The sequence below is a fragment of the Poeciliopsis prolifica genome, unplaced genomic scaffold, assembly GCF_027474105.1.
Source record: "Poeciliopsis prolifica strain line A6 unplaced genomic scaffold, Auburn_PproV2 SCAFFOLD052, whole genome shotgun sequence".
NCBI classification, from domain to species: Eukaryota; Metazoa; Chordata; class Actinopteri; order Cyprinodontiformes; family Poeciliidae; genus Poeciliopsis; species Poeciliopsis prolifica.
Window position 1 is genome coordinate 899,264 of NW_026562427.1, and position 23,527 is coordinate 922,790.

At 38.6% G+C, this 23,527-nt stretch overlaps 1 protein-coding gene across 3 annotated transcripts in view; it reads right to left on the bottom strand.

The window, feature by feature from the left end:
- Window positions 1–245: 245 nt before the first annotated feature.
- cdk6 (cyclin-dependent kinase 6) overlaps window positions 246–23,527 on the bottom strand; it is a 40,766-nt gene continuing 17,484 nt past the window's right edge. For all 3 annotated transcript variants that reach the window (XM_055058925.1, XM_055058927.1, XM_055058926.1), the window contains 4 exons: window positions 11,535–11,644; window positions 3,843–3,893; window positions 3,573–3,708; window positions 246–3,463 (listed from right to left, as the gene is read on the bottom strand). In XM_055058925.1, the coding sequence (XP_054914900.1) occupies window positions 3,311–3,463; window positions 3,573–3,708; window positions 3,843–3,893; window positions 11,535–11,644 (450 nt within the window). In that variant the 3' untranslated portion in view covers window positions 246–3,310. The remainder of the gene's footprint in view (window positions 3,464–3,572; window positions 3,709–3,842; window positions 3,894–11,534; window positions 11,645–23,527) is intronic.

Consider the following 23,527-nt stretch of genomic DNA (forward strand, 5'->3'; position numbering starts at 1 on the left):
CACATTAGTCAGTGTAGAGGCAATGCTGCCACCTTCCGGGGGCTTATAGGTTTTTCTTTATAAACTGGATTTTACATAATGCGACAAATGAAAAATTATACTTTATAATTAATGTAGCTTTTACTGGGGCAAAGCTGCTGCCAACCCCCAGTAATAATAATAATAATAATAATAATAATAATAATAATAATAATAATAATAATAATAACAACGTGTAGCAAACACAGTGTACAACTAAAAAGTAATAATGAAAAGGGTGTCATGGTGATTTATTGAATCACATTCATAGACAAATCCAAAAAACATTAGCAAAATTCTGCACTTTATTCAGCTGGTGCAACACCATATTATGACACCAATGCATTCATACATTATGCCAATCTGACTGATATGATGTATTTATGTATTCCATGTTCCTTGTTTTGAAACTGTTAAACTGCTTTTAGACATGAGATTTAAATGTGTTACATGGCGAGTTCTAGAAATGATTGCGTGAACTTTGATGACCAAAACTGTCATTAGTTCAATTATAAAACACTATTTCTAAAGTAATTATAGCTTTATAATTATGCAGCTTTATTATGGAGCACTTAGCATCAGAAATCTTGCTATCAAATAGAAAATGAACACAGTGTTTAGTTAAGCAGATCTGTTATGCTTGCCGTTCAGCAAATACATGTTGCTGGTAATAACAGTCTATTTCAAACAGAAACGACTACAGTAACATAATGGATAAATAGTATTAACAGTAGACTATAATCAAAGACACCATTATGAGACAGCTTGATAGGAAACCTGAAAGAATCGTTATGTGGTCACTTAGTAAGCCAAGAGATGTGCAAACTGTGCCCAAGAGGTTTGGACATCCAGAAAAAACCTGAGAGAGTTGAAAAATGAGTGTGTTTGTGTGTGTGCTAGTAGCACTACCTGTTAGAAAAAACATAAACCAACCAGTGTTAAATTGTTACTGTTCTGCAAGAACTACAAAATACAAAAATACAGCTCTGCATAACTTGCCTTTTCCTTGATCATTTACAAAAAACCAAAACAAAAAACGGAATTGCAATAAAACGGCACATTAATGTCAAAGCAAAAACTGTAAATAAAAACGTATCATCTCATCATTAACACTACTGTAAAATTCATAGCTACGATCAGTCCACAGCAAAGCAGAGCCATTGATTCCACCCAACAATTTCAAGAAACAAAATGCTCTCATCATACAACTTTCCATAGACCTTCGCCTACTCTACATACATCTAGCCACTTTTATGACATATCTATGTGCTTTATCAACAGCTTCTGTCGTTGCACCTAGCTGAATACACTGTACAGTACCAATACCTAGTTTTCTACACATTCCTTGCACAAACTCTGAGCAGAGTTGGTGCACTTGGTGTAAGAATACCGTATCCCCAGCTTATTAAGAAAAAGTCTTAAAAGAAATACATAAAATCCAGTAAAAAGCATATAAGACTTGTCAATAAAATTAAAATTAAATACAGATTATTTTTTGATAACACTTTGCCAGATGTTTCAGACTGAATGGTGCTGGTGGGTCTTTATCCCCAGAAAGCAAGCCTGTGCATTACACTATCATTTAGATTTCAAATAGGTGAAATTTATAATGATAAAATCCCACAATGGCGAAGAAAGAGTCATTCAAAAGTCTTAAAGTAAGTGGCAGGATCAGTTTTCATTGTCTCAGCACCGTTATGATCAGCCCATAGAGTTCTTGAAGAGCGCAGCAACCATTAGAATCCCGCTACTGGTTTGTCTGCAGTTACTCTAGATATCCACAAGATGGCAGCAGTATTATAGTTAACATTAAAATGACGAGGAACATGGCAGTGAAAGGCTGGCTTGTGATTCCTTGTGACTTTTATAGGTACATGAGCGTGCTTGGGTTGAGTATTTGCAAGTGTACTCCCATTGTTCGTCCCCTTATAGCACACTTCCATAGTGAGCATGAAGGCAGGTAAGATCCACGCTGTCCTCTTCGGACCCTGTCTGGTCCTCAAGACAGGAGGGCAGTCTCAAAAGTCTAAACACTGGTCATAAAGAAGCTTCAGTCCCTAAAACGTGTCCGGCCTCTCGACGAGGAGTCGATATAAGATGCAGGCCTGTATTTGCATTGTTAGATAACATTTCACAACCTAAAAGCAGCAATTAAGATCCATTGGTTCTTGAGGGGGCAGCTTTTGTGCATGGTTCAAGGGCATGATCTGCTTTCATGCCTTCTTGCTATCCTTGTTTTTTTTTTTGTTTTGTTTTTTTGAGTACTTTCAGGAGTGTTGTACATTGATTATAAAAAGTATTTCCCTCCCATCGTTACATTAATGACACATAAAACGGCAGTTAATTAAGCTTTTTGACATACAGACACACTGGCTCTCAAAACAGCAGATAAAATGTTGTTTTGTAATGTAAAATGTGAAATTTTATCTTGCATAAGTCAAGTGAAAGCATTAGCGGAAGAAGGGTAAAAAATAAAAAAAAGAAAAGCTGCAGTGATCTTGTTGCATAAATGTCCTCAGCCTTAAACTGAAGGTTTGTGAAAGCATGTTTAGGTTCAATTTCAGCAGTTTTGATATTTTTCAGCATCATGGTGAATCCAAGGATACATTCAAAGAATAATAATAAAATAAGATTTCTGTCTTCTATTCTTTCAATGTTCTTTTAAGGATTTGGTAAGGACAAAAAGGGCAATTAAAGGGTGCATCAATAAGGTTACATCTGATTGAAGCCGTTGCTGTTGGCTGTGGGAATCAGACTCACATTTCTTCAATTAAAAAGGAGCTTCTGCAAACTTTGTAGTTAATTTTCTTTTTGGAAATTAAAAGTGAGGTAAAGATAAAAGAGGACGGCATCAATGTCACCTTTTTGGCATGCTAACTTATGCATACCCAGATGCTGGAAATGCCACGTTGAAATAACTTTTTTAACAGAATGCTTAGGTTTTGTTAGGATCAAAAAGGATTTAAATACAACTCCAGAAAAAAACCTTACAACCCAGGGCAATAGGAGGATCTTCAAGTGGTCTAAAACTAGCCAGTTAAATAAAACAAACAATACTGGAGTCCATATCAAATGTATTATGACAGAATGAAGGTGTGGCACAAAGATTCAGTTTGTTAGAATAAAAGGCTGACGTTTATGTAAAGGGCATCTTAAGGACTGTCTTTCACTGGTAAGTGTCAAAAAGCTTAATTAATGCTTTTTGGTTGCTAAACACTCAGAAATACCAAATGGGTCCAAAAATACTTCTTATAGTCACTGTTTGGGATAGTTGCAGGTGTAAGTAGGACTATCAGGCTATCCTCTCCTCAATAGTAGGTTTGTTGCTGGGGATTGAGTGGGTAGCGTACAGACTCCTGCTGTCACTGTCCACGCTTTGAAAGTAGGGGTGAGTCAACGCAGAGAAGGCAGATATCCTCCTGGAGGGGTTGAAGGTGAGAAATTGCTACAGAGGTAGGAGAAAATTGAAAAAAATAAAAATAAAAACAAAAAAAGAAGAATAGTTAGTAGTCAGAAACATTCTTACGATTTGAAGAGAGATTCAATTTACCTACCATTAACAGGCCTCGTCCATCTTCATCCATGTCTGGCACCAAGTCTTCTATTGGTTTTGGGGGTCGGGGTGTGAAGGCACTCTGTGGTAAGGCCACTTCTTGAGGCCAGTCGTCTGGTGAAGGTACTCCAACAACACTGTCAAATGATAAAGATTATGAGTAATAAGCTTTTTTTTTTTGCATTTGTGTCAGTAACAGACTTATACACAATCCATTGTCCTGAGAAGGCTTTTGTTGTCTTGTTTTGAAGCAAATTATACTCATCCTTACTCAAAGATCTTTCCCAGCTGATCTACATCAGAGTTTCCTCGAAAAAGGGGTCTAGGAAGGGAATGAAAAGAACAAGTCAGTTTCGCTGCCATCTGTGTGACATTGCAACCAATTCTCTGCTTCAGAGTCCAAATTTCTGCTGTAGGTGAGCAGAACTCATACGCAGGCTTTTGACTCGAGGAAGTAGGAATGTGAGAGGCTGATGTGAACGTTTGAAGTCCACATGTTGTCAGGATTGTGTAGCAGCGTTGGTAAGACCACTAAAGACAGGAAGGAGGGAACCAGGATGAAAAGAGGGAGGGGAGCAGTAGCAGGACTGCTGGTGGTTCCTGTGGCTTTGGGCAGTCTTCGGATACCTGTGGGCGGTCACGGCTCGGGCCTGGCACTCGCACAAATTCCAGTAGTCATCATCAGCACAGGCCTACCAGTCGCCTCGCAGAATAGAAAACGTCTGTTTAGCTCCTACATGCGTCAGCTTTGGCTCCCTGCTTCATCAATGTGAGTAGGCAATTGGGACTGAAACGCTTATGAAAGAAAAGTTGGATTATTGTAATGCCGAAAGAGCCATGGAAATGAGACTTTCCTGTTCAAGATTTTCTGAAAGGGAAGGAGGGAGAGGAGCTTCAATGAACCTATTCACCTCAAATCTCAAGGCATAGCAGGGGAAATTGGACATTTCTGAATTACTGAAGTGTAGCAAAAAATGTCAAAGTAAAAAAATGTCACTACACAACAACGATAAGTCACCACCAAAACCCAGATTAATATGCACACAGCATTTTTGAAAACATTTACACAGAAGGAACATTTCCACAAATTTTTATTGAACAGCTACAAATCTCTCTATTTTAGTAAAACATTATGATAAAAAAGTACAAAGTGGGGCATGACCGTGAGGTGGAATGAAAATCTCTTGCAAATGAAAACACCCATTCTTCTGCAACCAGCAACAGGTTTTCTTCCAATTCCAGAATTCCACTGGTTTTTAGCGCCATCCATCATTCCAACAACTCCAACCAACTTCTCTCTCTCTCTGTTTTAGAAAGCAGCGTAGCGCGATGCTGCCACCACCATGCCCTATCATGGGAGGTGTGTTGAAGATGATGTGCAAATTTTGGTTTTCTTCCAGACACATTGTTTTTCCACATTGGTCAAAAACTAAGATTTTTGTTGAACAAACCCTTCTTCCATGTATTTGCCTAGTTTCCTATGTGCTTTGTGTCAAAATCCACACAGCACTTTTTATAGTCTTTCTCTTAAAACAATGGAATTACTTTTGATTCAAAATAGATTTGTGCACAGCTAGTAGTTGCCCTACAGGTAAAAACATGTCTTGCCCAGTTTCCATAGTCTTTTCATTTTTGAAGAGCTGGTTGAGCAGAGCTCTTTGAGATGTTGAGTCCTGAGTATTCTTTTAGAATACTTTAAGGACCGGATCCAAACTTCTTTCCATTTCTTGTTTCATTTGCTTTTTAATCATTATTATTCTCCGACAAACCTCTGAGGCCTTTCCAGAAGTACTGTTGCTATACTAAGATGAAAGCTAACTGTAGCACATTTGCTAATTAGGAAAATAAAGTTCATGGAGTATGAATATTTTTGCAAGGTGCTGGTCATGCATTTTATCTTCTGGCCTGAGTATTGTTCAAGTGCACCTCACTTGAGCAAAGTCAGCAGTAACCTGCCAGCCACCTTGTACTTCCCTGTGTTTTCCCACTTGCCGGAAGCTTTGCATAGCTGAACACCCACACTTTCCTACACAATCAAAGTGTCCCGGGATATTTTTCACCCAAGACTGTACAATGAAAGCAGCCTCTAAGCTCTGGCTTAGAAGTTAAAATCTGGCATGAGATTTAATTTTAATTATGTGAGTCTATCGCTTTTTCTTTCTTTCTTTTTTTTTTTTAAATCAACACATGTTTTTTTGTTGCTGAACCACTGCAAGGACAAAATGCCCCACATGAAGACCTTTGAATAAAGCTTTTGATACACATTTCAAGATCAGACCAAACCAGTTTCTGACAGTTGCAAAAAAAAAAAAAAACACCTACAGCAAGTTATTATGCCAAAACAAGTAGGGCTGATAATTCCGAGAGGTCCATTTTTAAATCTAGAGTGCTTTGTTGGTTTGCAGTGGAGGATAAGTGGGAATAGCTCACCTAAGTTTGACCACTGGCATGTGCAGAGTCAACAGTTTGACGCAACTGTGCATCTACACATTTTCAATAAAATGCAGATACATAGACTGCGAAAATGCAAAGTCAAGCAATGGGATTAGAGTCCTCTCAAAAGTTATCAAAGTGCATGACACATTCGCATACAAAAGCATGAGTAGTCGAAGGGTGACACGAAGTTGGGATAGGCAGCTGAGTCATGCTTCCTTTAGTGCCATTTCGGCACTGTCCCACATTCCACTGAAGCAACCTCTGGAATGTGTGCACATGTTTGCACGTGAGAGCGTCAATCTGTCTGAGGGCAAAATAGACAGAAATGCAGCTTTTTTTGTCGTGTTTTTTGGTTGTTTTTTTTTTTTTGAGAAAATGCATATTCCGTTTTAACTGCATGGACCAGCAAGTGCTGCGCAATCTTTGGTTGTTTCCTACGTGTCAATCTGTGTGGACATGTGCACATGACTATGCTCTGCAGAGGATTTTTCAATCGAGTCTCAAGCTGTGAGAAAGTCAACAAGGATGTAGGGCCTCTCCCAGACCATTAACGCACCACGTTCAGGCTTTTCGATTTGTGGAATGTCAACAAGCAGACATTCTCTCCCTTATTTTCTTGAAATATGAGTCAGAAACCATCCTTGCAAATATTACACAAGTCTGCAGATGCAGACTTGTATAATATTTGCTTAATTTTTTTTTCTTTCACAAAGGCATGTTTGGATGTTTGGAAAGAAGATAAAAGAAAATAGTAATGGGGAAATGTAAAGATATTGATTCCTTGTAAAAGTTTGGACTTTTCCGTAATATGAGATAACAAAGAACATGAATACTCTTGACCAAGATTGCAACCCATACAAAATTTAAACAAAACATGGAATTTATAAAACGTAGCTCCAGAGACATTTGACTTATAACCTTTAAACACAGTTTAGGTGCAAGCTAATATGAGTTACTGTGTTTCCTCATCTTTGTCTTTTCTGCACTTTCCCCTAAATCTTCCTTTTGCTTTCTTTCATCACTTCTTCCAGGTGTCCTTTAATCTCCGACAGGTGTCCTTTTAAAAAGCCATCTTTATCACTAAGAAAGAGTGATATTTGCATTTGTGGTCATCAAAGGACTCTGCCTTACCTTCCAGCTCAAAGAAAAACTGGTCAGGTGCCAAAAAATGAGGACGCCCACATTTACAAATGCACAGCAAAGCTTTTAACAGCTTTCTCTGTCAAACTGAGAGACAAAAGGAAGCCCTAGCTTAGATGACACACACAGTCTACTACCTGCTGTCAAGAAAGAACTTCCAACAGATTCAGACAATCTCTTTTTGGACAAAAAGAAAATTTTTAAACAAACAGTAAAAGACGTTTCTATATGCTTTATGGATTGCAGCAAATATTTAAAGGACTACTTTGAAGGGGAAATTATTCTTGCCTTGGTTCAACTGGAAAAACTGTCCAGTGAACATAATTCCTCCACAATACCTGCACTGAACAGTTGGATTTACTTTGGTGCCCAGCAGAGTGATGGACTGATGCTGTTTTATCCAGCATTTTTCAATGCTTTAATTTGGTATGCACTCTGTTAAACAGAAGACACAATTTGTGTAAGAAACCACATTTGCAATTTCATTTGATAATTTTTTAAGGAGCCAATAATCATTTGTTGAGACACCAACTTAAAATGTCTGACAGAAACATCTGCTTTGCAGTCTTTCATTTATCTCTGTTGCACAGTCTGTGGGTAACCACAAGTTAAAAGGGGTGTTGTCAAAAAATTATTGTTTCGAGTTACCAGATTTCTCATGCTAATATGCCGATATTAGTAAGAGTGCAAACATTTTATAGATTACAAGTAGAATTTATAATAAAGATCAAACTCACTTCTAATTCTCAAATTTCTCACATGCAAAACTATACCTAGCTGCAGACAATTCAATCCAAATAGGAGTCTATTTAAGTATGTCAGCAAATCCTCATCATTATGGCATGCTGGAAACCATTTGGATGTGAAAAAGCTTTCAGGGGTCTACCTTTACATATAAAGTGATTTGCTAATATTTGTTCCCTTTTTTTGTGTTAGAAATACAAACAAAATCATAAAAGAAAAAAAAAACAAATGAAGAAGAGAGTGGGTGCAGTTCGCAGGCAAATAGTTTTACTCCTGGGCTCTTAAGGTAAATTTGCAAAGCTGGAAAAAAAATATGTTTTGAAAGGGAAAACAAAATGCCAATCAAATTGTTTTAACCCTGTGTGACCTTTTTGGCTCGTGAACTTTCACATGCTTGCATGATGGGGTGAGAGGACGGTTGGGGAAGGAAGCAGGGCTGCTCCTCCTGGCAATAAGCCCTGCCCCAGAACGACAGTTCTTATCTGCTATTGCACACACACATACAAGACCAGCTAACTCATTTTACTTTGGATTACACACTTTTCTTTACATAGGCTTGCACAGAACAGTTTTTATTCTATGTTTATGGAATAAATTTAAAAAATTTCTTGCCTACATGAAAAAAGTCCATGTGTATTTTTCCTACTGCAAAACCAAAATCCGTTATTAGTGTGCCTCTCCAGTGTGAAGTTCGTTAAACCACAAACTGAAATACCTAGACCAAGAACCAGAATCTTAACTTGCAAGCTTCAACCACAACAGCCAGCCTGTGTTGCTGTAATGGTTTGATAAGCCAACTGAAATGTGATTGCCTATTACTCAAAAACATCTGTCAGGTGTCATTTGAGGTGGTGATAAGTGGTTTAGCAAATTCCCAAAATGACTCAATGTGTAAACTGTGTGAAAACTTTGTTTGGACCATCGAAAGCTAAAAATCAAAAGTGAACGAAGCCTGTAGAGATTTCAAACTTTCTTCACTTCCTACTTTTGGGTTAAATGGCTTGGACTGGACAGAATACAAGGTGGACATTTAAGTTCCCTTTCAATAATTACACAAATTTTCAAAAAAAATAAAATAAAATAAAAACAATATATACACACATATATATATGTATATATATATATATATATATATATATATATATATATATATATATATATATATATATATATATATATATATATATATATATATATATATATATATATATATATATATATATATATATAACTTTAAAAAATGTTAATAATTATCAATAAGTCTTTGATTCAACAGGCTTTTTCAACCACTATGTCCCAGTATAGTGCTGGGACATCCAAGTCTAACCAGTGACATAGTGGAAAGAATTTCCAAACATTCCAGTTTGTGCAAATGTAAAATGTGAACCCTTATCATGACCTCTGAGTTAGGAATGCTACAACTAGCCCATCAGTATTAAGTCTATTCTTAAAGGAATGTGTAAGACAAGTAGTGTGTTGATAATTTGCTTCATGGGTGAAAGTTCATTATAAGAAAAAGAAGTTCAAATTAATTTCCAACTGAAAGGAAACAGACAACCACCAATGCGTGAAGGCAAACGTCGAGTGATCACGTGTCAGAGCTATTAGGGGAAACTCTGGGTCTTCTGGGTTCAGAAGAGGTACTTTCCAAAAGCAGGAGAAATCATGATCAGTGATCTAACGCATGAACACTGTGCAGTTAGTGACTATAAAGTTAACTTAAACTATGATTAAAACATTAGCTTTAGTAAAGCTATGATTCCCATGTTGTTCAAGGGATCGCTTATAGTTGGAGACTACATTCATAAAGCTCCATATAGACTGTTTGGGGATTTGAAAAAATCTTAAATGGCTGAAAATGATTTGAAACTTCTTTTTACCAAATGAATCAAAAAAACAAAAAACAAAACAAAACAAAACAAAAAAAAACACAAAGTGAACAATTTCTGAACAATTTCCAGTCCTGCAGGTCATCACATCCTCATGACTGCCCAGCAAGCCTTCATGTCAGGTTTTAACACAACGTGTCTTTGCACAAGCTCATCCACAGCTATAGTTCCGACCACATTCATGATGAAGACTTTGGAAGAAGGTTATTTTTGTCAAGCAAATTATTTGCGATGGCTGAGAAATGTTTTGACCATTACGCTATAGATAGACGAAGCCACCAGTGCTTCTCAAGGCTCCACAATGTCACACACTCTTAGGAGGTTCCCACGGTTAATAATTGAGGAAAAGGCCCACGGGATCACAGGTCCTCCCTCTACAATGCATTGCAGTGGCTATGTGGTGTGTTTCCACATTTTTCCCTCCTAAGATGTGGTTAATTCCCAGAAAAAATGAGAGAAAGCAATATATCTGTTATGGTAGGAAGTGAATGTCTTTTTCCCAGTCTCACACCAAAAACAACACGCAGATGGCACCTAGTGCCTGCTAGGAAGACCGAGTGACTCCAAGATGTAACTATTTGCTGTATTCTGTAGCTTTATTCAATTTTTCTTTAATCTTTGTTACAATCCTGCTCATTGTGGGTGGTGACAGGATGAATAAGGGTCCTCATCTAGTCTTGTGACCAGTGGTTGAAAGAAATGGGCTTTTGTGCCATTTTGTATTTATATCCCAGGGAAATAGAAAGTCATGGTTTACTAAATGAACATTTTTAGGAACTCCAAGAAATACATTTTCGACATGTACTTACCTATAGAAAGGATCACAAATTGGGACTTTTTTGAAGGGAGCAGGAAGGAAGGAGGAAAATTTTGGCTTTGGTCTATTTAGACTATCATAAAAAAGTCAAGTATGGGTTCCATATGGGGGGAAAAAAATCAGATTTGCATTGCATTTACTTATTGTCTGAAGACGTTCTACACAACTACTTTGAAAGATAGCCTAACATATTAGGTCCTCAACATTGTAATTAATGCTCAACCTCACTGAGTAACACATAAAGAGTCTACAGTGCTCATCTATGTCACAAAGGGAAAATACAGGACGACGAGAGGAGACACAGGAGGACAGCAGCTCTGCTCCCAGACATTGGATTCCTGTTCAAACCACCCATGGGACTGTTTTTTATAAATTTTAGTTGTAGTTTATTTTTGTACTTCCCTATTTTTCTTTGTTATACACCAATGGAACTTGGTGAGGTTAAGAAAATGTTGTGCTTAGACATTTAACATGTTTTACAGAAAGTATTCCCATGCGAACGGGTTCCATGGTATTCTGGGACCCTGTGCATCTAAAATTTACTCAACGGGGGCAGTAGTTTTCAGTATGGTTTTGTGCATACTGAAAACCAGTATGGGCACTTGACCAAGTTTCTGTGGAGCATGTGATTATATTGGAATAAAACTGGTTAGATTCACACAGTCTTAAACTATTAAAAAAACAGTACCTATACCAATGCACTGTAATTTGGTACTGATACAGAAATTCACTGTTTGGTGCCTTCACTCCCACTGTTGAGGTTTCTTTTTTCCTTCTTGTAATTTTAATTTCTGCTCATTCCTTCTTGTAATTTTAATTTCTGCTCATCCTCTCATGAGCCTATCAGAGATATCAACACTACACAGGCTGGGCGGATTCCAAAGACATTTCTAAACGTGAGGCTTGCTGGCCGTGTTTGCTCCTGTGCACACCTCACCTCCTCCTGAACATTTCAGCGAAGATGCAGCCAACGCTCCACAGGTCCACCGGTGTAGCGTAACTGGACTGGAGCAGCACTTCAGGAGCTCTGTACCACAGCGTCACCACCTGCACCGCAAACAGCAGAAAAAAAACCTACTGAGCCTTCATTGTAGGAGCACAAAGAGTTGAATGCTGATCAACTGCCAGCAGCATTAGGTAAATGTCATCGTCGATGCGGGCTCACACACACAAACACACGTGCACACGCAAGTAGCACACTTAAAAGCTTTTGCCTCCATCTTGGCCTTATACAACACATGAAATCATATCTGGCAGGACATGCTTCCAGCTCTGATTTACAAGTCTCTGTTTTCTTTTTCACAGCAGTCTACCAGCTACTCACACTGCTTTAAGCTGATTTAGAAACAGGCAAAATTCATATGCGGACAGAACGTATGTATTATTGATGTGATAGATGCAGTAGAAAACATGCAAATAAAAGAAAAAAAAAAAAAAGAAAATAGCTCTTCCTGTCTTTCACCATACCTCCTGAGGTCTAACGGCAGCCATTTTGTGTCACTTCACACCAAGTGTGGTTTCCAAATTTGTCCCTGAAACTCCTGGGACCTCTCAGAGTGATTGTGTGTGCAGCCTGCCTCTGTTAACAGCTACAGTAGGGAAAGCCTCCAGACAAAACTCAGTGACCCCTGGTAAGAGAGTGGACTGGTTCCAGGTGCTTTCCTAAACTCTGTAGTGTTTCTTTCCAACAGCATTTGGCTGCAGTTTCCCTCTTCAAGCACTGAAGAGTGCTTATCAGGATGTTAAGCTCTGAGGCAAATGCTTGTAAGCAAAAAGTATGCAGTGTCACTCAGATACTTTTAACCTGACTGGTTTTATTCATCCGTGACAAAACTCTTGAGGTAACAGCAGTTTTAAATATCCTATCTCAAAACACACTGCATTGATTCCTTTCACGATCAATTTATGAAACCAGTGAAATTGTTGTGTTGGTCCTCAAAACAATGTTTTAACTGACTGCAGAAAAGCTGTCCTTTCTTGCTACCCGACCTTTGAAAGATCTAAGGTACTCAAGAGCTGTAACCCTGCAACTTTTAGATTCATCTCTTCTCCAATACACATCAAATGGACTGCTACTTACCATGGCTCTACGGTGCTGAATAACTGCTGGTGACGGGATTCGACTATTTTATTCAGGTGTGTTTGAGCATTGATGCATCTAAAATTTGCAAATTGGTACATATGGACTTTGGTATTCTTGGACAAAGGCTTTCACATTGGGAGAGGTGGGTGTTACACACTGCTTTAAAATGCATTATTGTGTACGTCTTTACCTTTTGCAGCTGTGACTAAGATTCATGTGAATCTCATGGTACTTTCATGCTGCAGGAACTTAGGGAGGGTTTAGCGATAACGAAGGAGCGCTCCTCTATTTTCAAGGTTCCGAAGGTCTTTGTCAACATCCTCATGAAGAGTTACAATGATGCCAATCTGAGCCAGAAATGTTGGTTCCCAGACTCCTTGTGAGAAGCCTCATTGATAAGACTGGCTTAAGAAGGCACTAAATTTCTGTCTAAGAACAGAAAGACTGAACAGACATCTTGCTGTTTTCATTCCTGCAAGAATGAATAAAAACTATGTTTGAGTAAAAATCACAGATCTCTGTTTGGTAACTAACAGTAACAGAGGGAGAACTCTTCTTTCCTTTCAATTTTATTTATTTATTTATTTTTTCATTTTAAGAAGCGCCAGGTGCCACCTAAGCTGATTGACAGGTCATTGCACCCAACCATGATGTCTGTCCATGATGGGTGTTGTCAGACACCATCACAACCTTTTAAGGGCCAAAAACTACAATACAATAAAATAAATTTTAAAAAAAGCCTTGGAGGACAACAAATGGTTTATGACTTGTTTCTTTGATAAATTTATGTTGTTTATAATTTGCAAAAACATTGAGAACATAATAACTCAAAATTACATAAAACTTAAATGTAAACAAAATGTTTTTTAGACAATTTTTTCAGCTTTTTTGGCCTTTATCTCCCCAGGTATTCTGACAGGAAGGGGGGAAAGACATGAGGCAAAGGAACCAAAGATGGGAGGTCTGCAGCGTCTATTATTCTCCATGTGATGACCCAGTTATCTGATCCCACAAGTTCAAAAAGTGTCCAAAAGGAATCATTTTATGAAACCTGCTTGTCATCGCAAACATCTCCACCACACCCTCCAACGCAATCCTAATCTCTTAATTAATGGGAGGATCTAAAAGTTGCCAAACTTATCCCAACTTTTGCAAATATAATATTTTTTTTGTACAGATTTAGGTTTCAGATTTTTACTGCTTAAAGAAAAACCTAAATTGATAGAACTTATGATTTATAACACACACTTCCCTGCTCCTGTATTGTCTTCTTTTATGCATCATAGCATGTGGCCCTAACTTTCATCTGATTTTTACTAGAAACAAATAATTGATGTATGTACAAGACATTGAGTGACAATTTTTCGTTTTTTTCGGCATGTGACCTCCCAACTCTAATGACCGCTGGAGAAGGGAAAACTCTCTGATCTATTACTGCCACCTTGTTTGAGATGCGGTACAGCAAAGAAAAGTTTCTTTTTTTCTTAGCTTGTAGGGGTTTTGTCCTTGATGGCTGGTGTTCATTGCAGTCAGTTTTAACTGAGCAAGCTTTTCACTTTCCAATTTGTCTTTAATGTTTCCTTCTGTGTTGTCTTTTCTTTTAAAAAAATCTCAATAGCTGTTTCATCTTCCCAGTTATGACTTTGACGGAAAAAAACTAGCACGTCGTTTGGCGTGACAGTTTAGAAACAGTTTCTAAACATAGGAGACTAGAAATGGGTTTTAAAAACCCATGTTAAATTTAAATCTGCCACACATATGTCATGTGAAGCAGGGCCGTTTTGTTTGGAATATCAGATTTGTGCAAATCAAAATGATTCAAAAATTGTTCAAAGAAAGTAAGTGTTTAGCATTTGCAATGCAGTGATACAGAATACTGCACGCTGATGATCAACGGCAAACCAACAGAATAAAAAAGACAAAATAAAATTCGGTCACTCTTTTTTAAAAACTGAATGACACTATTAATAGAGCCAGAGGGTGCATTTGCAGATGGTGATACTTTCATCTCTGCTTCCTGCTTCACTGGAAACGGAGCGGAAGTTGAGGCAAGTTGGCTGAGATGCAGCGAGGGGGGGTAGGCCATGTGACCAGAAACAAAACACGAGTCTAGAATGAAGACCCTGATACCAGGGGTCATCGACGAATCTTTAAACAATGAAAACTCAAAGAAAAGCATGAATGAAGTTACACCACAGTTCAAGCTACTCAGTCTCATTTACATGTTTTCTTTTACCGTTTATCTCCAGTTGGTTCCTTTGTTTGTTTTCTCATAGGATCTAACTTGTTGTATCAGGGTGTCATTGGAGATAATAAGATAATTCCCAACTAAAAGATGACAGTATGTTACTGTGGTAAGAAGAGTGGGTTGGCGTTTTAAAAATAAGTTTCTTCCTGCAAACTCTTGCAGCTGCAGCTCAAATGCACACGACCCGAGCACACTGCATTAATTTCACACCCAGCAGAGTCAAAAGACAGCTCTGATATGAGCACACACAAAGCCTTCTAGGAAGAACCACAGACCTAGAGCTCAGAGTATATCCGCCTCACAGTTATTCGAAAACACAACCACAAGTGCAGATTAAGGCATATATATATATATAAAACACATGCACGGGAGGCTACGGAAAGAAGACGCAAAAAGATTTAATCCAGCGTCAGATTACAACTCGTCTGCTTCTCTTGAAGCAAAAATCTTTTAATTAACTACCTCAAATTTAACATAGCAACTGGGTTTAGCTTCCCTAATAAGCTGTTCACGCTGAACCCAATGCCCCATTTGTTCCAGCTCGAGGTTTAGACAATAAAACTTTTAAAATCAAACAATCACTTTAGCTGCAGGAAGGAACCTTGTTTCCATAAAAGAATGCGACCATAATGATGTGCAACTCCTGAACAGCTTAAATCTTTTTTACATGCATGTTTATAAATATCTGTGCCTGCAAAGCAGCCCATTTAAGACAAGCTAAGACAGAAACAACTTTACCACTATGTTGCATCACCTCAGCTCTCAGAGGAACTGAGATGATCAGCAGCTGTGGTTTCTAAAGCAAAATGTGTTCCCATTCATGCTTTTAGCCCTTTAGGGGCTAGTTATGAATTGTTTTGGAGGGCCACATATCAGAAAACTGAATTGTATAAATTTGCACATGCAGATGTCTGAGACATTCAGACGTAATAAATGAAAACAAACCCTCAAAACATGTCTATTGATTCGTTTTCCCCATATTTGGAGGATAGAGCGATCCTCAATCTTCCAAATACATCTACTTTTTAACTGTTCCTGTGAAACTCCCTTTGAGTCTGTAAAACACATACTGTGAGACCAAGATGCATAAAGAGCCAGCACCGAACAGCTGGTGAGCTTATAATATCCATGAATGGATTATGATCACACACTAAGCTTCATACTCTCTGTAGGGTGCCAGAATCTTAAGTCTGTCCAAATAGGTATCTCAAACTATTATTCTCACAAGAGGTGCATGATCTGAGTCATAGCCTAAACAAACAGCTTAACAACTGTTTTCACTGAGATGATTATAACAACACATCTGTGGTACAGTGAAAAGGACATTCCCCAATTGCAATGTTCCCTTTTTTGCGTGTGTCCGTTCCCCTCCTCTTCTTCCGACCACGCTTGCATTCCTACTTCCTTAGTCTCCCTTTCTCACCCTTCTCGTTCTCTGTTCTGCTTCACATATCCCTTCGTTGCCCACTCCCGTTTTCCCTCCCTTCTATTGGCTGCATGAAAGCGGATACAGGCTCCTGCATACAGCACGCTCTAGATGAGTCATAGACAGAGAGAGCGCCGGCCTTAAAAAAGGAAAAGTTAAATTGTTTTGCATTTGAGGCCGCTGCTTTGCATTCTGTAGTCTCCCTTTCTGTCTGTCAGATGTCCCTGCTCCCTTTGGCATGGTAACTGAAAGCTAAAGAGAGGTCAAATGAAGGCAAATGAGACAAAAAAAAACAAAAAAAAAACAAAACAGCAAAGAGGTTAGACTGAGAGACAGAGTGTGTGAGGGCTGACTCCAGATTAAAAGGACAACATTCTGTGAATTCCTTTCTGCTGAGAGCATCCTCCCGCTCACCACCAGGACGATCTTCCACAGCCTGCACTGCTGTTCTCTCATTCCCGCACCCCATGACAGAGGAAATGGCTTCTCTTGCCCCACAGGACCTCCAGACCTCCAAGTTTGCCTGCTTTGCAACATCCGGGATTTTGCTATATGAGCCCTGTGCAAGTACAATGGGCTGGTATGACAATAGGACGCATGAGTGTGAGTGAACAGGGGCGTTTGGCTGGTGTTATGTGTGAGGGCTCGCACGTGATTTGGACAGCACCTGCTTTTTGCCTGGATGAATGTGTTTCGTTGCCAAGTGGTATCTGCAAGTGCATGAAAGTTAATTGCACCATGTGTTTGAAGACTAACGTTAGCACATAACAATCGGCACTTCCTTTTTTTTTTTCTTTAATAAAGTCTGACCTCTTTTTTTTTTATATTCTTTTTGCAATGTATTTTCTACACTCCCTTGGATCAAGGATTGTAGCAACAACTCAAGTACTCCTCAATTTCTGTTGGATTTGGGAAGACTTTTGATCTGCATGCAGATAGACCAGAGGAAGAAAACAATTTGCATAACTTTTGAAGACTCTTTTTTGAAGACAGTCCTGCTCAGTAGAAGTTGAAAAGTGGGAAAGATTTAATGACCAAATTAACAAGTAAGTCCTGAAATAAAACAAGAAAACCTTTTTTAAATTATTATTATTTTTAATCTTTTACAAAAATATTGATAAATGTGATATGCGTTAATAAGTTCTGTTAAAGTCTGAGGCCCGCGTACTAAATAAGAAACAAGGTGGATTGCACCGCCCTGGTCCGAGGTCAGAATCCGTCTCACATGTCTTTAAATTCTCCATGGATTGGCAGGAAAAGATAAGACAAAAATGTTCCCACTGGAATAAAAGACTCTTTTATCTTACAATTCTTGTCATATATAGTAACAAAAATGTTTTATTTTAATTGAGCAAAAAATAAAACAGTAGAAAATGTGGGATTAAATCATTGCTCCCAAAATATTTTCAGCTGTTTGAAAATGACGAAGGCCACATACTTTGGCCCCCATGACGTTATTCCCCCTTAAAGCTCAGATCCATTAAGAAGGACCCTTTAAGTGACCTGATGTGATTAGGAAGACTGAAGTTTAGGACCACAGCGCTGAGGTTGGTGGAGTTTGGCAGGGGGCCCATGTTTACATTCCCCCTGAAGAAACCAAGGATGAAAAAACACCACTGGACACAGACCCACACACACACACACACACACTCAGAAAGTGTTTTATACGTCCTAGACGTTACAGTGACCAAGCTACATCATGATCAGTTTCGATCCCTACCTAAAAGGAAAACCAAGTTCAGGAAACGTGATCCTTTCCTCGTCCCCTCAGCTGGTTTACGACAACATTCCAGAAAGAGATCCATCACTAATTAAACCCTTCCTCTCTGAGTCTCAGAAGGATACAAAGCATGAATGCAGGCATTACGTAGAGGGAAAGCGGATGTCCTAATAATAAGCATAAAACCGAATTCAGAGCACGGCAGAACAGAGGCTGTGATGTTGTGTCTCCAGAGGCCCGAATCTCCAGCAGTCAGCTATGCTGTAAACACCATTATTTCATCCCCTCGCTCACTTTCCTCACTTACTTTTACTTGTTCTGTACAAAAAAATAACAACAAAAAAGACAATCACAACTCTAATAATGTCGCCTCCCCAGACAATATAAGATGGAGGTGGGGTAGTGGAGGGGATAGATGGAGACCAGGGGTTGCTGGGGGGAGCATGAGAAGGAAAAGTGCAAGAGCAGCACACAGACTGTATACAGTAAAACAGGAAAAAAAAAGGGGGAGCACTGCAACTGTTGCCAAAGTATGCACAGCTTACAGGAATGCAGCACGGGGCCCTCAGCGAATGAAACAAAGACAGCACAGTAAGTGGCTCTCTCTCCCCGGTGCTACCACATCCGCACATCATTAGCTGGAAAATTCCTGATATATGCTGTAATTTCTTCTCTTTTTCTCCTCCTATTCCCCTTTCTGATGCTGGTACAGACTGGGCTGTAACATCCAGGTGACCGTGTGCACACGCAGCGCATGCACACCAGCGCAGCGCCCCGACTGTCCTGGAGGACAGCCCAGACACCGCGACCAATGAATACATTATAGGGAATTGTAAAAGTGATGTGTGCATGAGAGTGTGCTGGTGAACAGAAGTGTAACATAATTCATTACATGTGTTTCTGCAAAGTAAAAAAAAAATAAAATAAAAAGAGAGAGAGTCCCTTTTAAGAGTATTGACACCTCTGAACTTTTCCCCATTACGACCACAAATATCGCATTTTATTAGCCTTTAAAGAGACAGACTAACTAAGTGGTGCACAGTTATGAAGTAGAGAGAAAATGTTTTTCTTTGCAACTAAAATCCAGAAAAGTGTGGTGAGAGTTTTTAGTGAGCTCCTCTGAGTGAATATGAATCATTTCCTTTAGCCGCTGCTACAGCTTTAAGTCTTTTGTGTCTTTTATGTCTCCACCAGCTTTGCACACCTAGAGACAGTAATCTGTGGCAGTACTCACAAAATAACTCAAGCTCAGATACACTGGACTTTGACTGGGTCCTTCTAACCCTTGACTAAAGTTCAATCAAACTGTATTTATAAATCAATAATGATATTAATAATCAATAAACGCAAAATGCTTTTTTCAGAAGTAAGCTGTGAGGTGAAATTCCACCCCAGTCTGAAGCCTCCCAATGGCTTTTAGCTGCAAAATCGTTCCCACAGCATGATGCAGCCACCACCATGTTTTCAAGAGCAGATGGTCTATTGGGTATGAGATGTAATGCAAAAATAAAATAAATAAAAAAAACACCTGCTTTGGTTGTCTTGTAATAGTGGTTTGCCTCTTGCCTCTCTTCCAGTGAAGCCAGATCTGTAAGCTGCACATATTTGACCCTTCAGTAGATGCTTGCACCTGACCAGGAAATCTCTTCACCTGCTCAAATCACACATCTTAGCTGCCTGTCCTCTAAGTTTACTTTGACAGCAAACTCTCACACATCACTAAACAGTGATGTGTGAGAGTCATATTTGGTTTAGTTACTAACTAAACCACTCACGCATCTGGGTAAGTGGTTTAGTTAGTAAACTAAACCACTCAAAATGTGAATGATTTAGAAAATATTTTAAAAACTGTACATAGTTTTCTTTATGTCAATTCACAGTAGTGCTCTACTTTGCATTTTATATACATAAAAAAACTAGAAAGAAGAAGCTTTGTGATTTTAACTTTAAAAATGGTTTGAAATTAAATCAGACCCAGTTGGACCGTTAACTATGTATTTCTGATGACAACTGACTGTTTTTTTTTTTTACATTCTATTTAGAGATATCAGAGAGAAGGTGCACGACTACAAATGTGTAGTAGACTTTATGGATTTTTATTTATAAAATGAATTATGAAAATTACATAAAACAAAATAAATAAATGAAACCCCCCCCCCAAAACTTCTAAGCATTTGGAAATACTTTCACAAAGCACAGTATGTCTAATCATATGTACGTGAACTTTGCGGATGTTTGCTAAAGTCAAGCCGAGGCCGTTCTCTTTGCTCCAGTCGACTGCAGTCAAAGCACTGAGGATTGACTTTTCCTTTTTTCCCATATGGAGCCGTTTGAGGAGATATCTAAACATTCCCAGAGTGAGCTGCACGTGCTCTTCTGCGTGCAGTGCAAGGGTTTTCCCCACCTCCATCTCCCTGCTGCTCCCTGCTGCTGCCTGCTTTCCGTTCTTTCTCTCTGTCCTGAGCATCAGGACAACTCTCCAGCTTATCCAGGCTCATCATTGCAGACTTGATTCACTTTCACCTGTCAAAACCGCTAGTCGCTAAAGGGGCTATAGATAAATGCATTGCAAAAGCGATGAGCCGTAAAAACATCCCAGACACAACAATGCTCCTAATCAGCATGACTTTTAGGATGAACTTAACGTTGGACAGGTGAGAACACATCAATCTGCACTGCTGTAATGAGCCAACAGTCTGCGACTGCAAAGTCAAACAAGTAAATGTTGTAAGAGTAAAAATAACAATCTATACTGCACAGAGTGAGTCTGCCTCTCTTGGGTTGTAAAAGCCTGTCTGCTGTTTAAGCGCAGGCAGGAAATCTGGTTTCAATTTGTTTAATGTCGTCTGAGATATGGGTGTCTTATTCTGGTAAGAGCAGTGGGAGGGCTGTGAGCAGAAGGAACCAAAGGGGGGGAAGCTTTGGGAAAATACCTTTAATCAGGTAACAATTTCACTCCTCTGCATAAGACTCAGACAGCTAAAGTTTACAGGAAATCAGCAGTGGGACAGTACAGATCTGAGCGATGCTTACAAAAACAGCGATAATTAATGGTTCATTTGATCACATTTAAGTCGGCCTCATTTCAGTCAAAGCTCAAAAAGCTTTAGCTTGAAGAGTGTTGAAATTCCCTTTGGCTTTTGAGTCACTTAGGACTTTAGATGAGTAAAGAAGAAAGACAAAAAAAGAAAACTTTTTGAGTTGATCTAGTCTGGAAACGTAACCCCTTCATTCTTTTTACTGTGAATACATAAATAACATAAATAGCCAACACACAAAAACTGATGGCATTCCCCTTGAGATTTCCAAAATCTAATTTGACAAGTGACCACATGCGCATGATGTGCATGGGAGTGCAAACTAATGAGATTCATGGGACCTTCCACTTCATATCACAATAGTTTCAAGTGCTCAAATTGTGTGGATGGACCTCCCATGGATAAAATAATTGAGTTTATCTTTTGAACACAGAACCTCACCTGACCTCTAATCCTGTGTCACCTTAAGATCCGAGGATGTTTCCTTTCCCAACTGAACATCTTCTAACAGGAAGAGCTTTCCCGAATGGAGCACAGCTTCTCTTTATTAATTTTCTTATAAAATGCATAGATTATTTTCTTGCTCACTGATACAAGTGAAAATGGTGACTTTGTTATGTACAGCAGACCTACTTTGCTTACATTACCATTATGCCCCCCCTTTTTAATAACGTGTGCACTGTCTGCATGGCTTTTGCGTACTTTTCAAGAAGTTTGGAGTTTGGTTGTAGGATTTTGACACACAAAGACGCTTTGATTTATACTGGGGCTTTAAAACATTAGATCAGTCATAAAATGATTGCGTTGTGAAATATAAACAGAAGGACAATCGTTGCGATGAAGTCAACAGTTGCTCTCTGTCATCTACTGCAGTGGGGCTTCATTCAAAAAGCTAGAAATATTTTTGCCATTCAAAGCATTAATTCCTTGCACTTGGAATATAATATTAAACATATTTTGAACAAATATTTTTGACATTAACATTAAATTTGTAACATATTTGGTAGCCTTAACCTAAGACATTTAATTGTAGCTTGTTGTTCTGCTGGCGGGTAAATCTTTACCCTGGATTCAAGCCCTTTTTTAGGCTCTACATTTCCTCCAGGGTTTAAGTTTGATCAGGCCGTCTTCTCATTAATTATGAGTGTTAGAAGGAAATACCTTTTTTCATAGCCTGCCACAGCTATGAAACATGTTGGCTACATGAGGGTGCTATCATGGTGACGTCTGCACATTGTTTTTCATGAAGACTCAGACCTTTACTGCCTTTAGCAAGCTACAAATGGAGGTTCCTGAGTCGTTATTCTCACAATGTCTTTTCTTTACTTGCCACTTTGCTATAAAAGGTCAGATTTGTGGAAAGCAAGGCTAATAATAGCTGCTGTCAACAGATTACCCCAGCTGAGCTGTGGATCTATGGAGCTCCTCTAGAATGATCATGGCCTAATGGGTTTCTCTGAATAATGTCTATTTGTGATTTTTATAAGGTGTTCACACCTTGGCATGTTGAAAGCCTATTCTTGCTTCAAACCTCTCCAGAACTTTAATTTAAAAAATAGAGGGAGGCGGGGGGAGAAAACTGATAGAGGTAACAAAATGTGAATGATTTAGAAAATATTTTAAAAACTGTACATAGTTTTTTTTATGTCAATTCACAGTAGTGCTCTACTTTGCATTTTATATACATTAAAAAACTAGAAAGAAGAAGCTTTGTGATTTTAACTTTAAAAATGTTAAGGGGTGTGAGTACTTTAGGCATCACAAAAATAATATGGAAACCGAATAAGAAAAAATCTTGCAAATCTGCTGCAAAAGAATCAATCAGGTTTTCTCTCCAGCAGCAGGGAGCAGCAAGGATTATTCTGTAGCTAGCATTATAGAATGTACATTACAAATATATTTGCAAATATATTTTTGTGAATATTGTTCAATCTAAAACGTCATTTTCTGATGTAGTTGTTATGACTGTTTAACAATTTTGAGAGAGATAAGTTAATCAAACTCATGTGCAACATAATTAAGTGAGCAAGGATTTAACTGGACGGCTACAAATTTAGTTGGAGTTGAGTCAAAAGATCCAAAACAGTCATACTGTGGCCAATGACATAGTTGTCGTTTAGGTAATGCTTTGATCATATGCGCAAAGATGAGACAGATTTTCTTACAGCAATTGTAAAAAGATGTAAACGTTGCAAATTTTTAAGGGAAACTGAATATAAGTGCTCCAGTGAGAAATAAATCCGCAGCAACACACCAGCATCATTTAACTCATCCAGTCCTTTTTTCTGCCCGTCACTCAGAGCCATACAAAGAGCCTGTAGCCAGGATAGGGTCACAAAAAAACCAGCAACAAAACAACAATCCCACAGGGACTGTCGGGGCAGGCTAATCTGGACCTCAGACCAGCCAATGGGT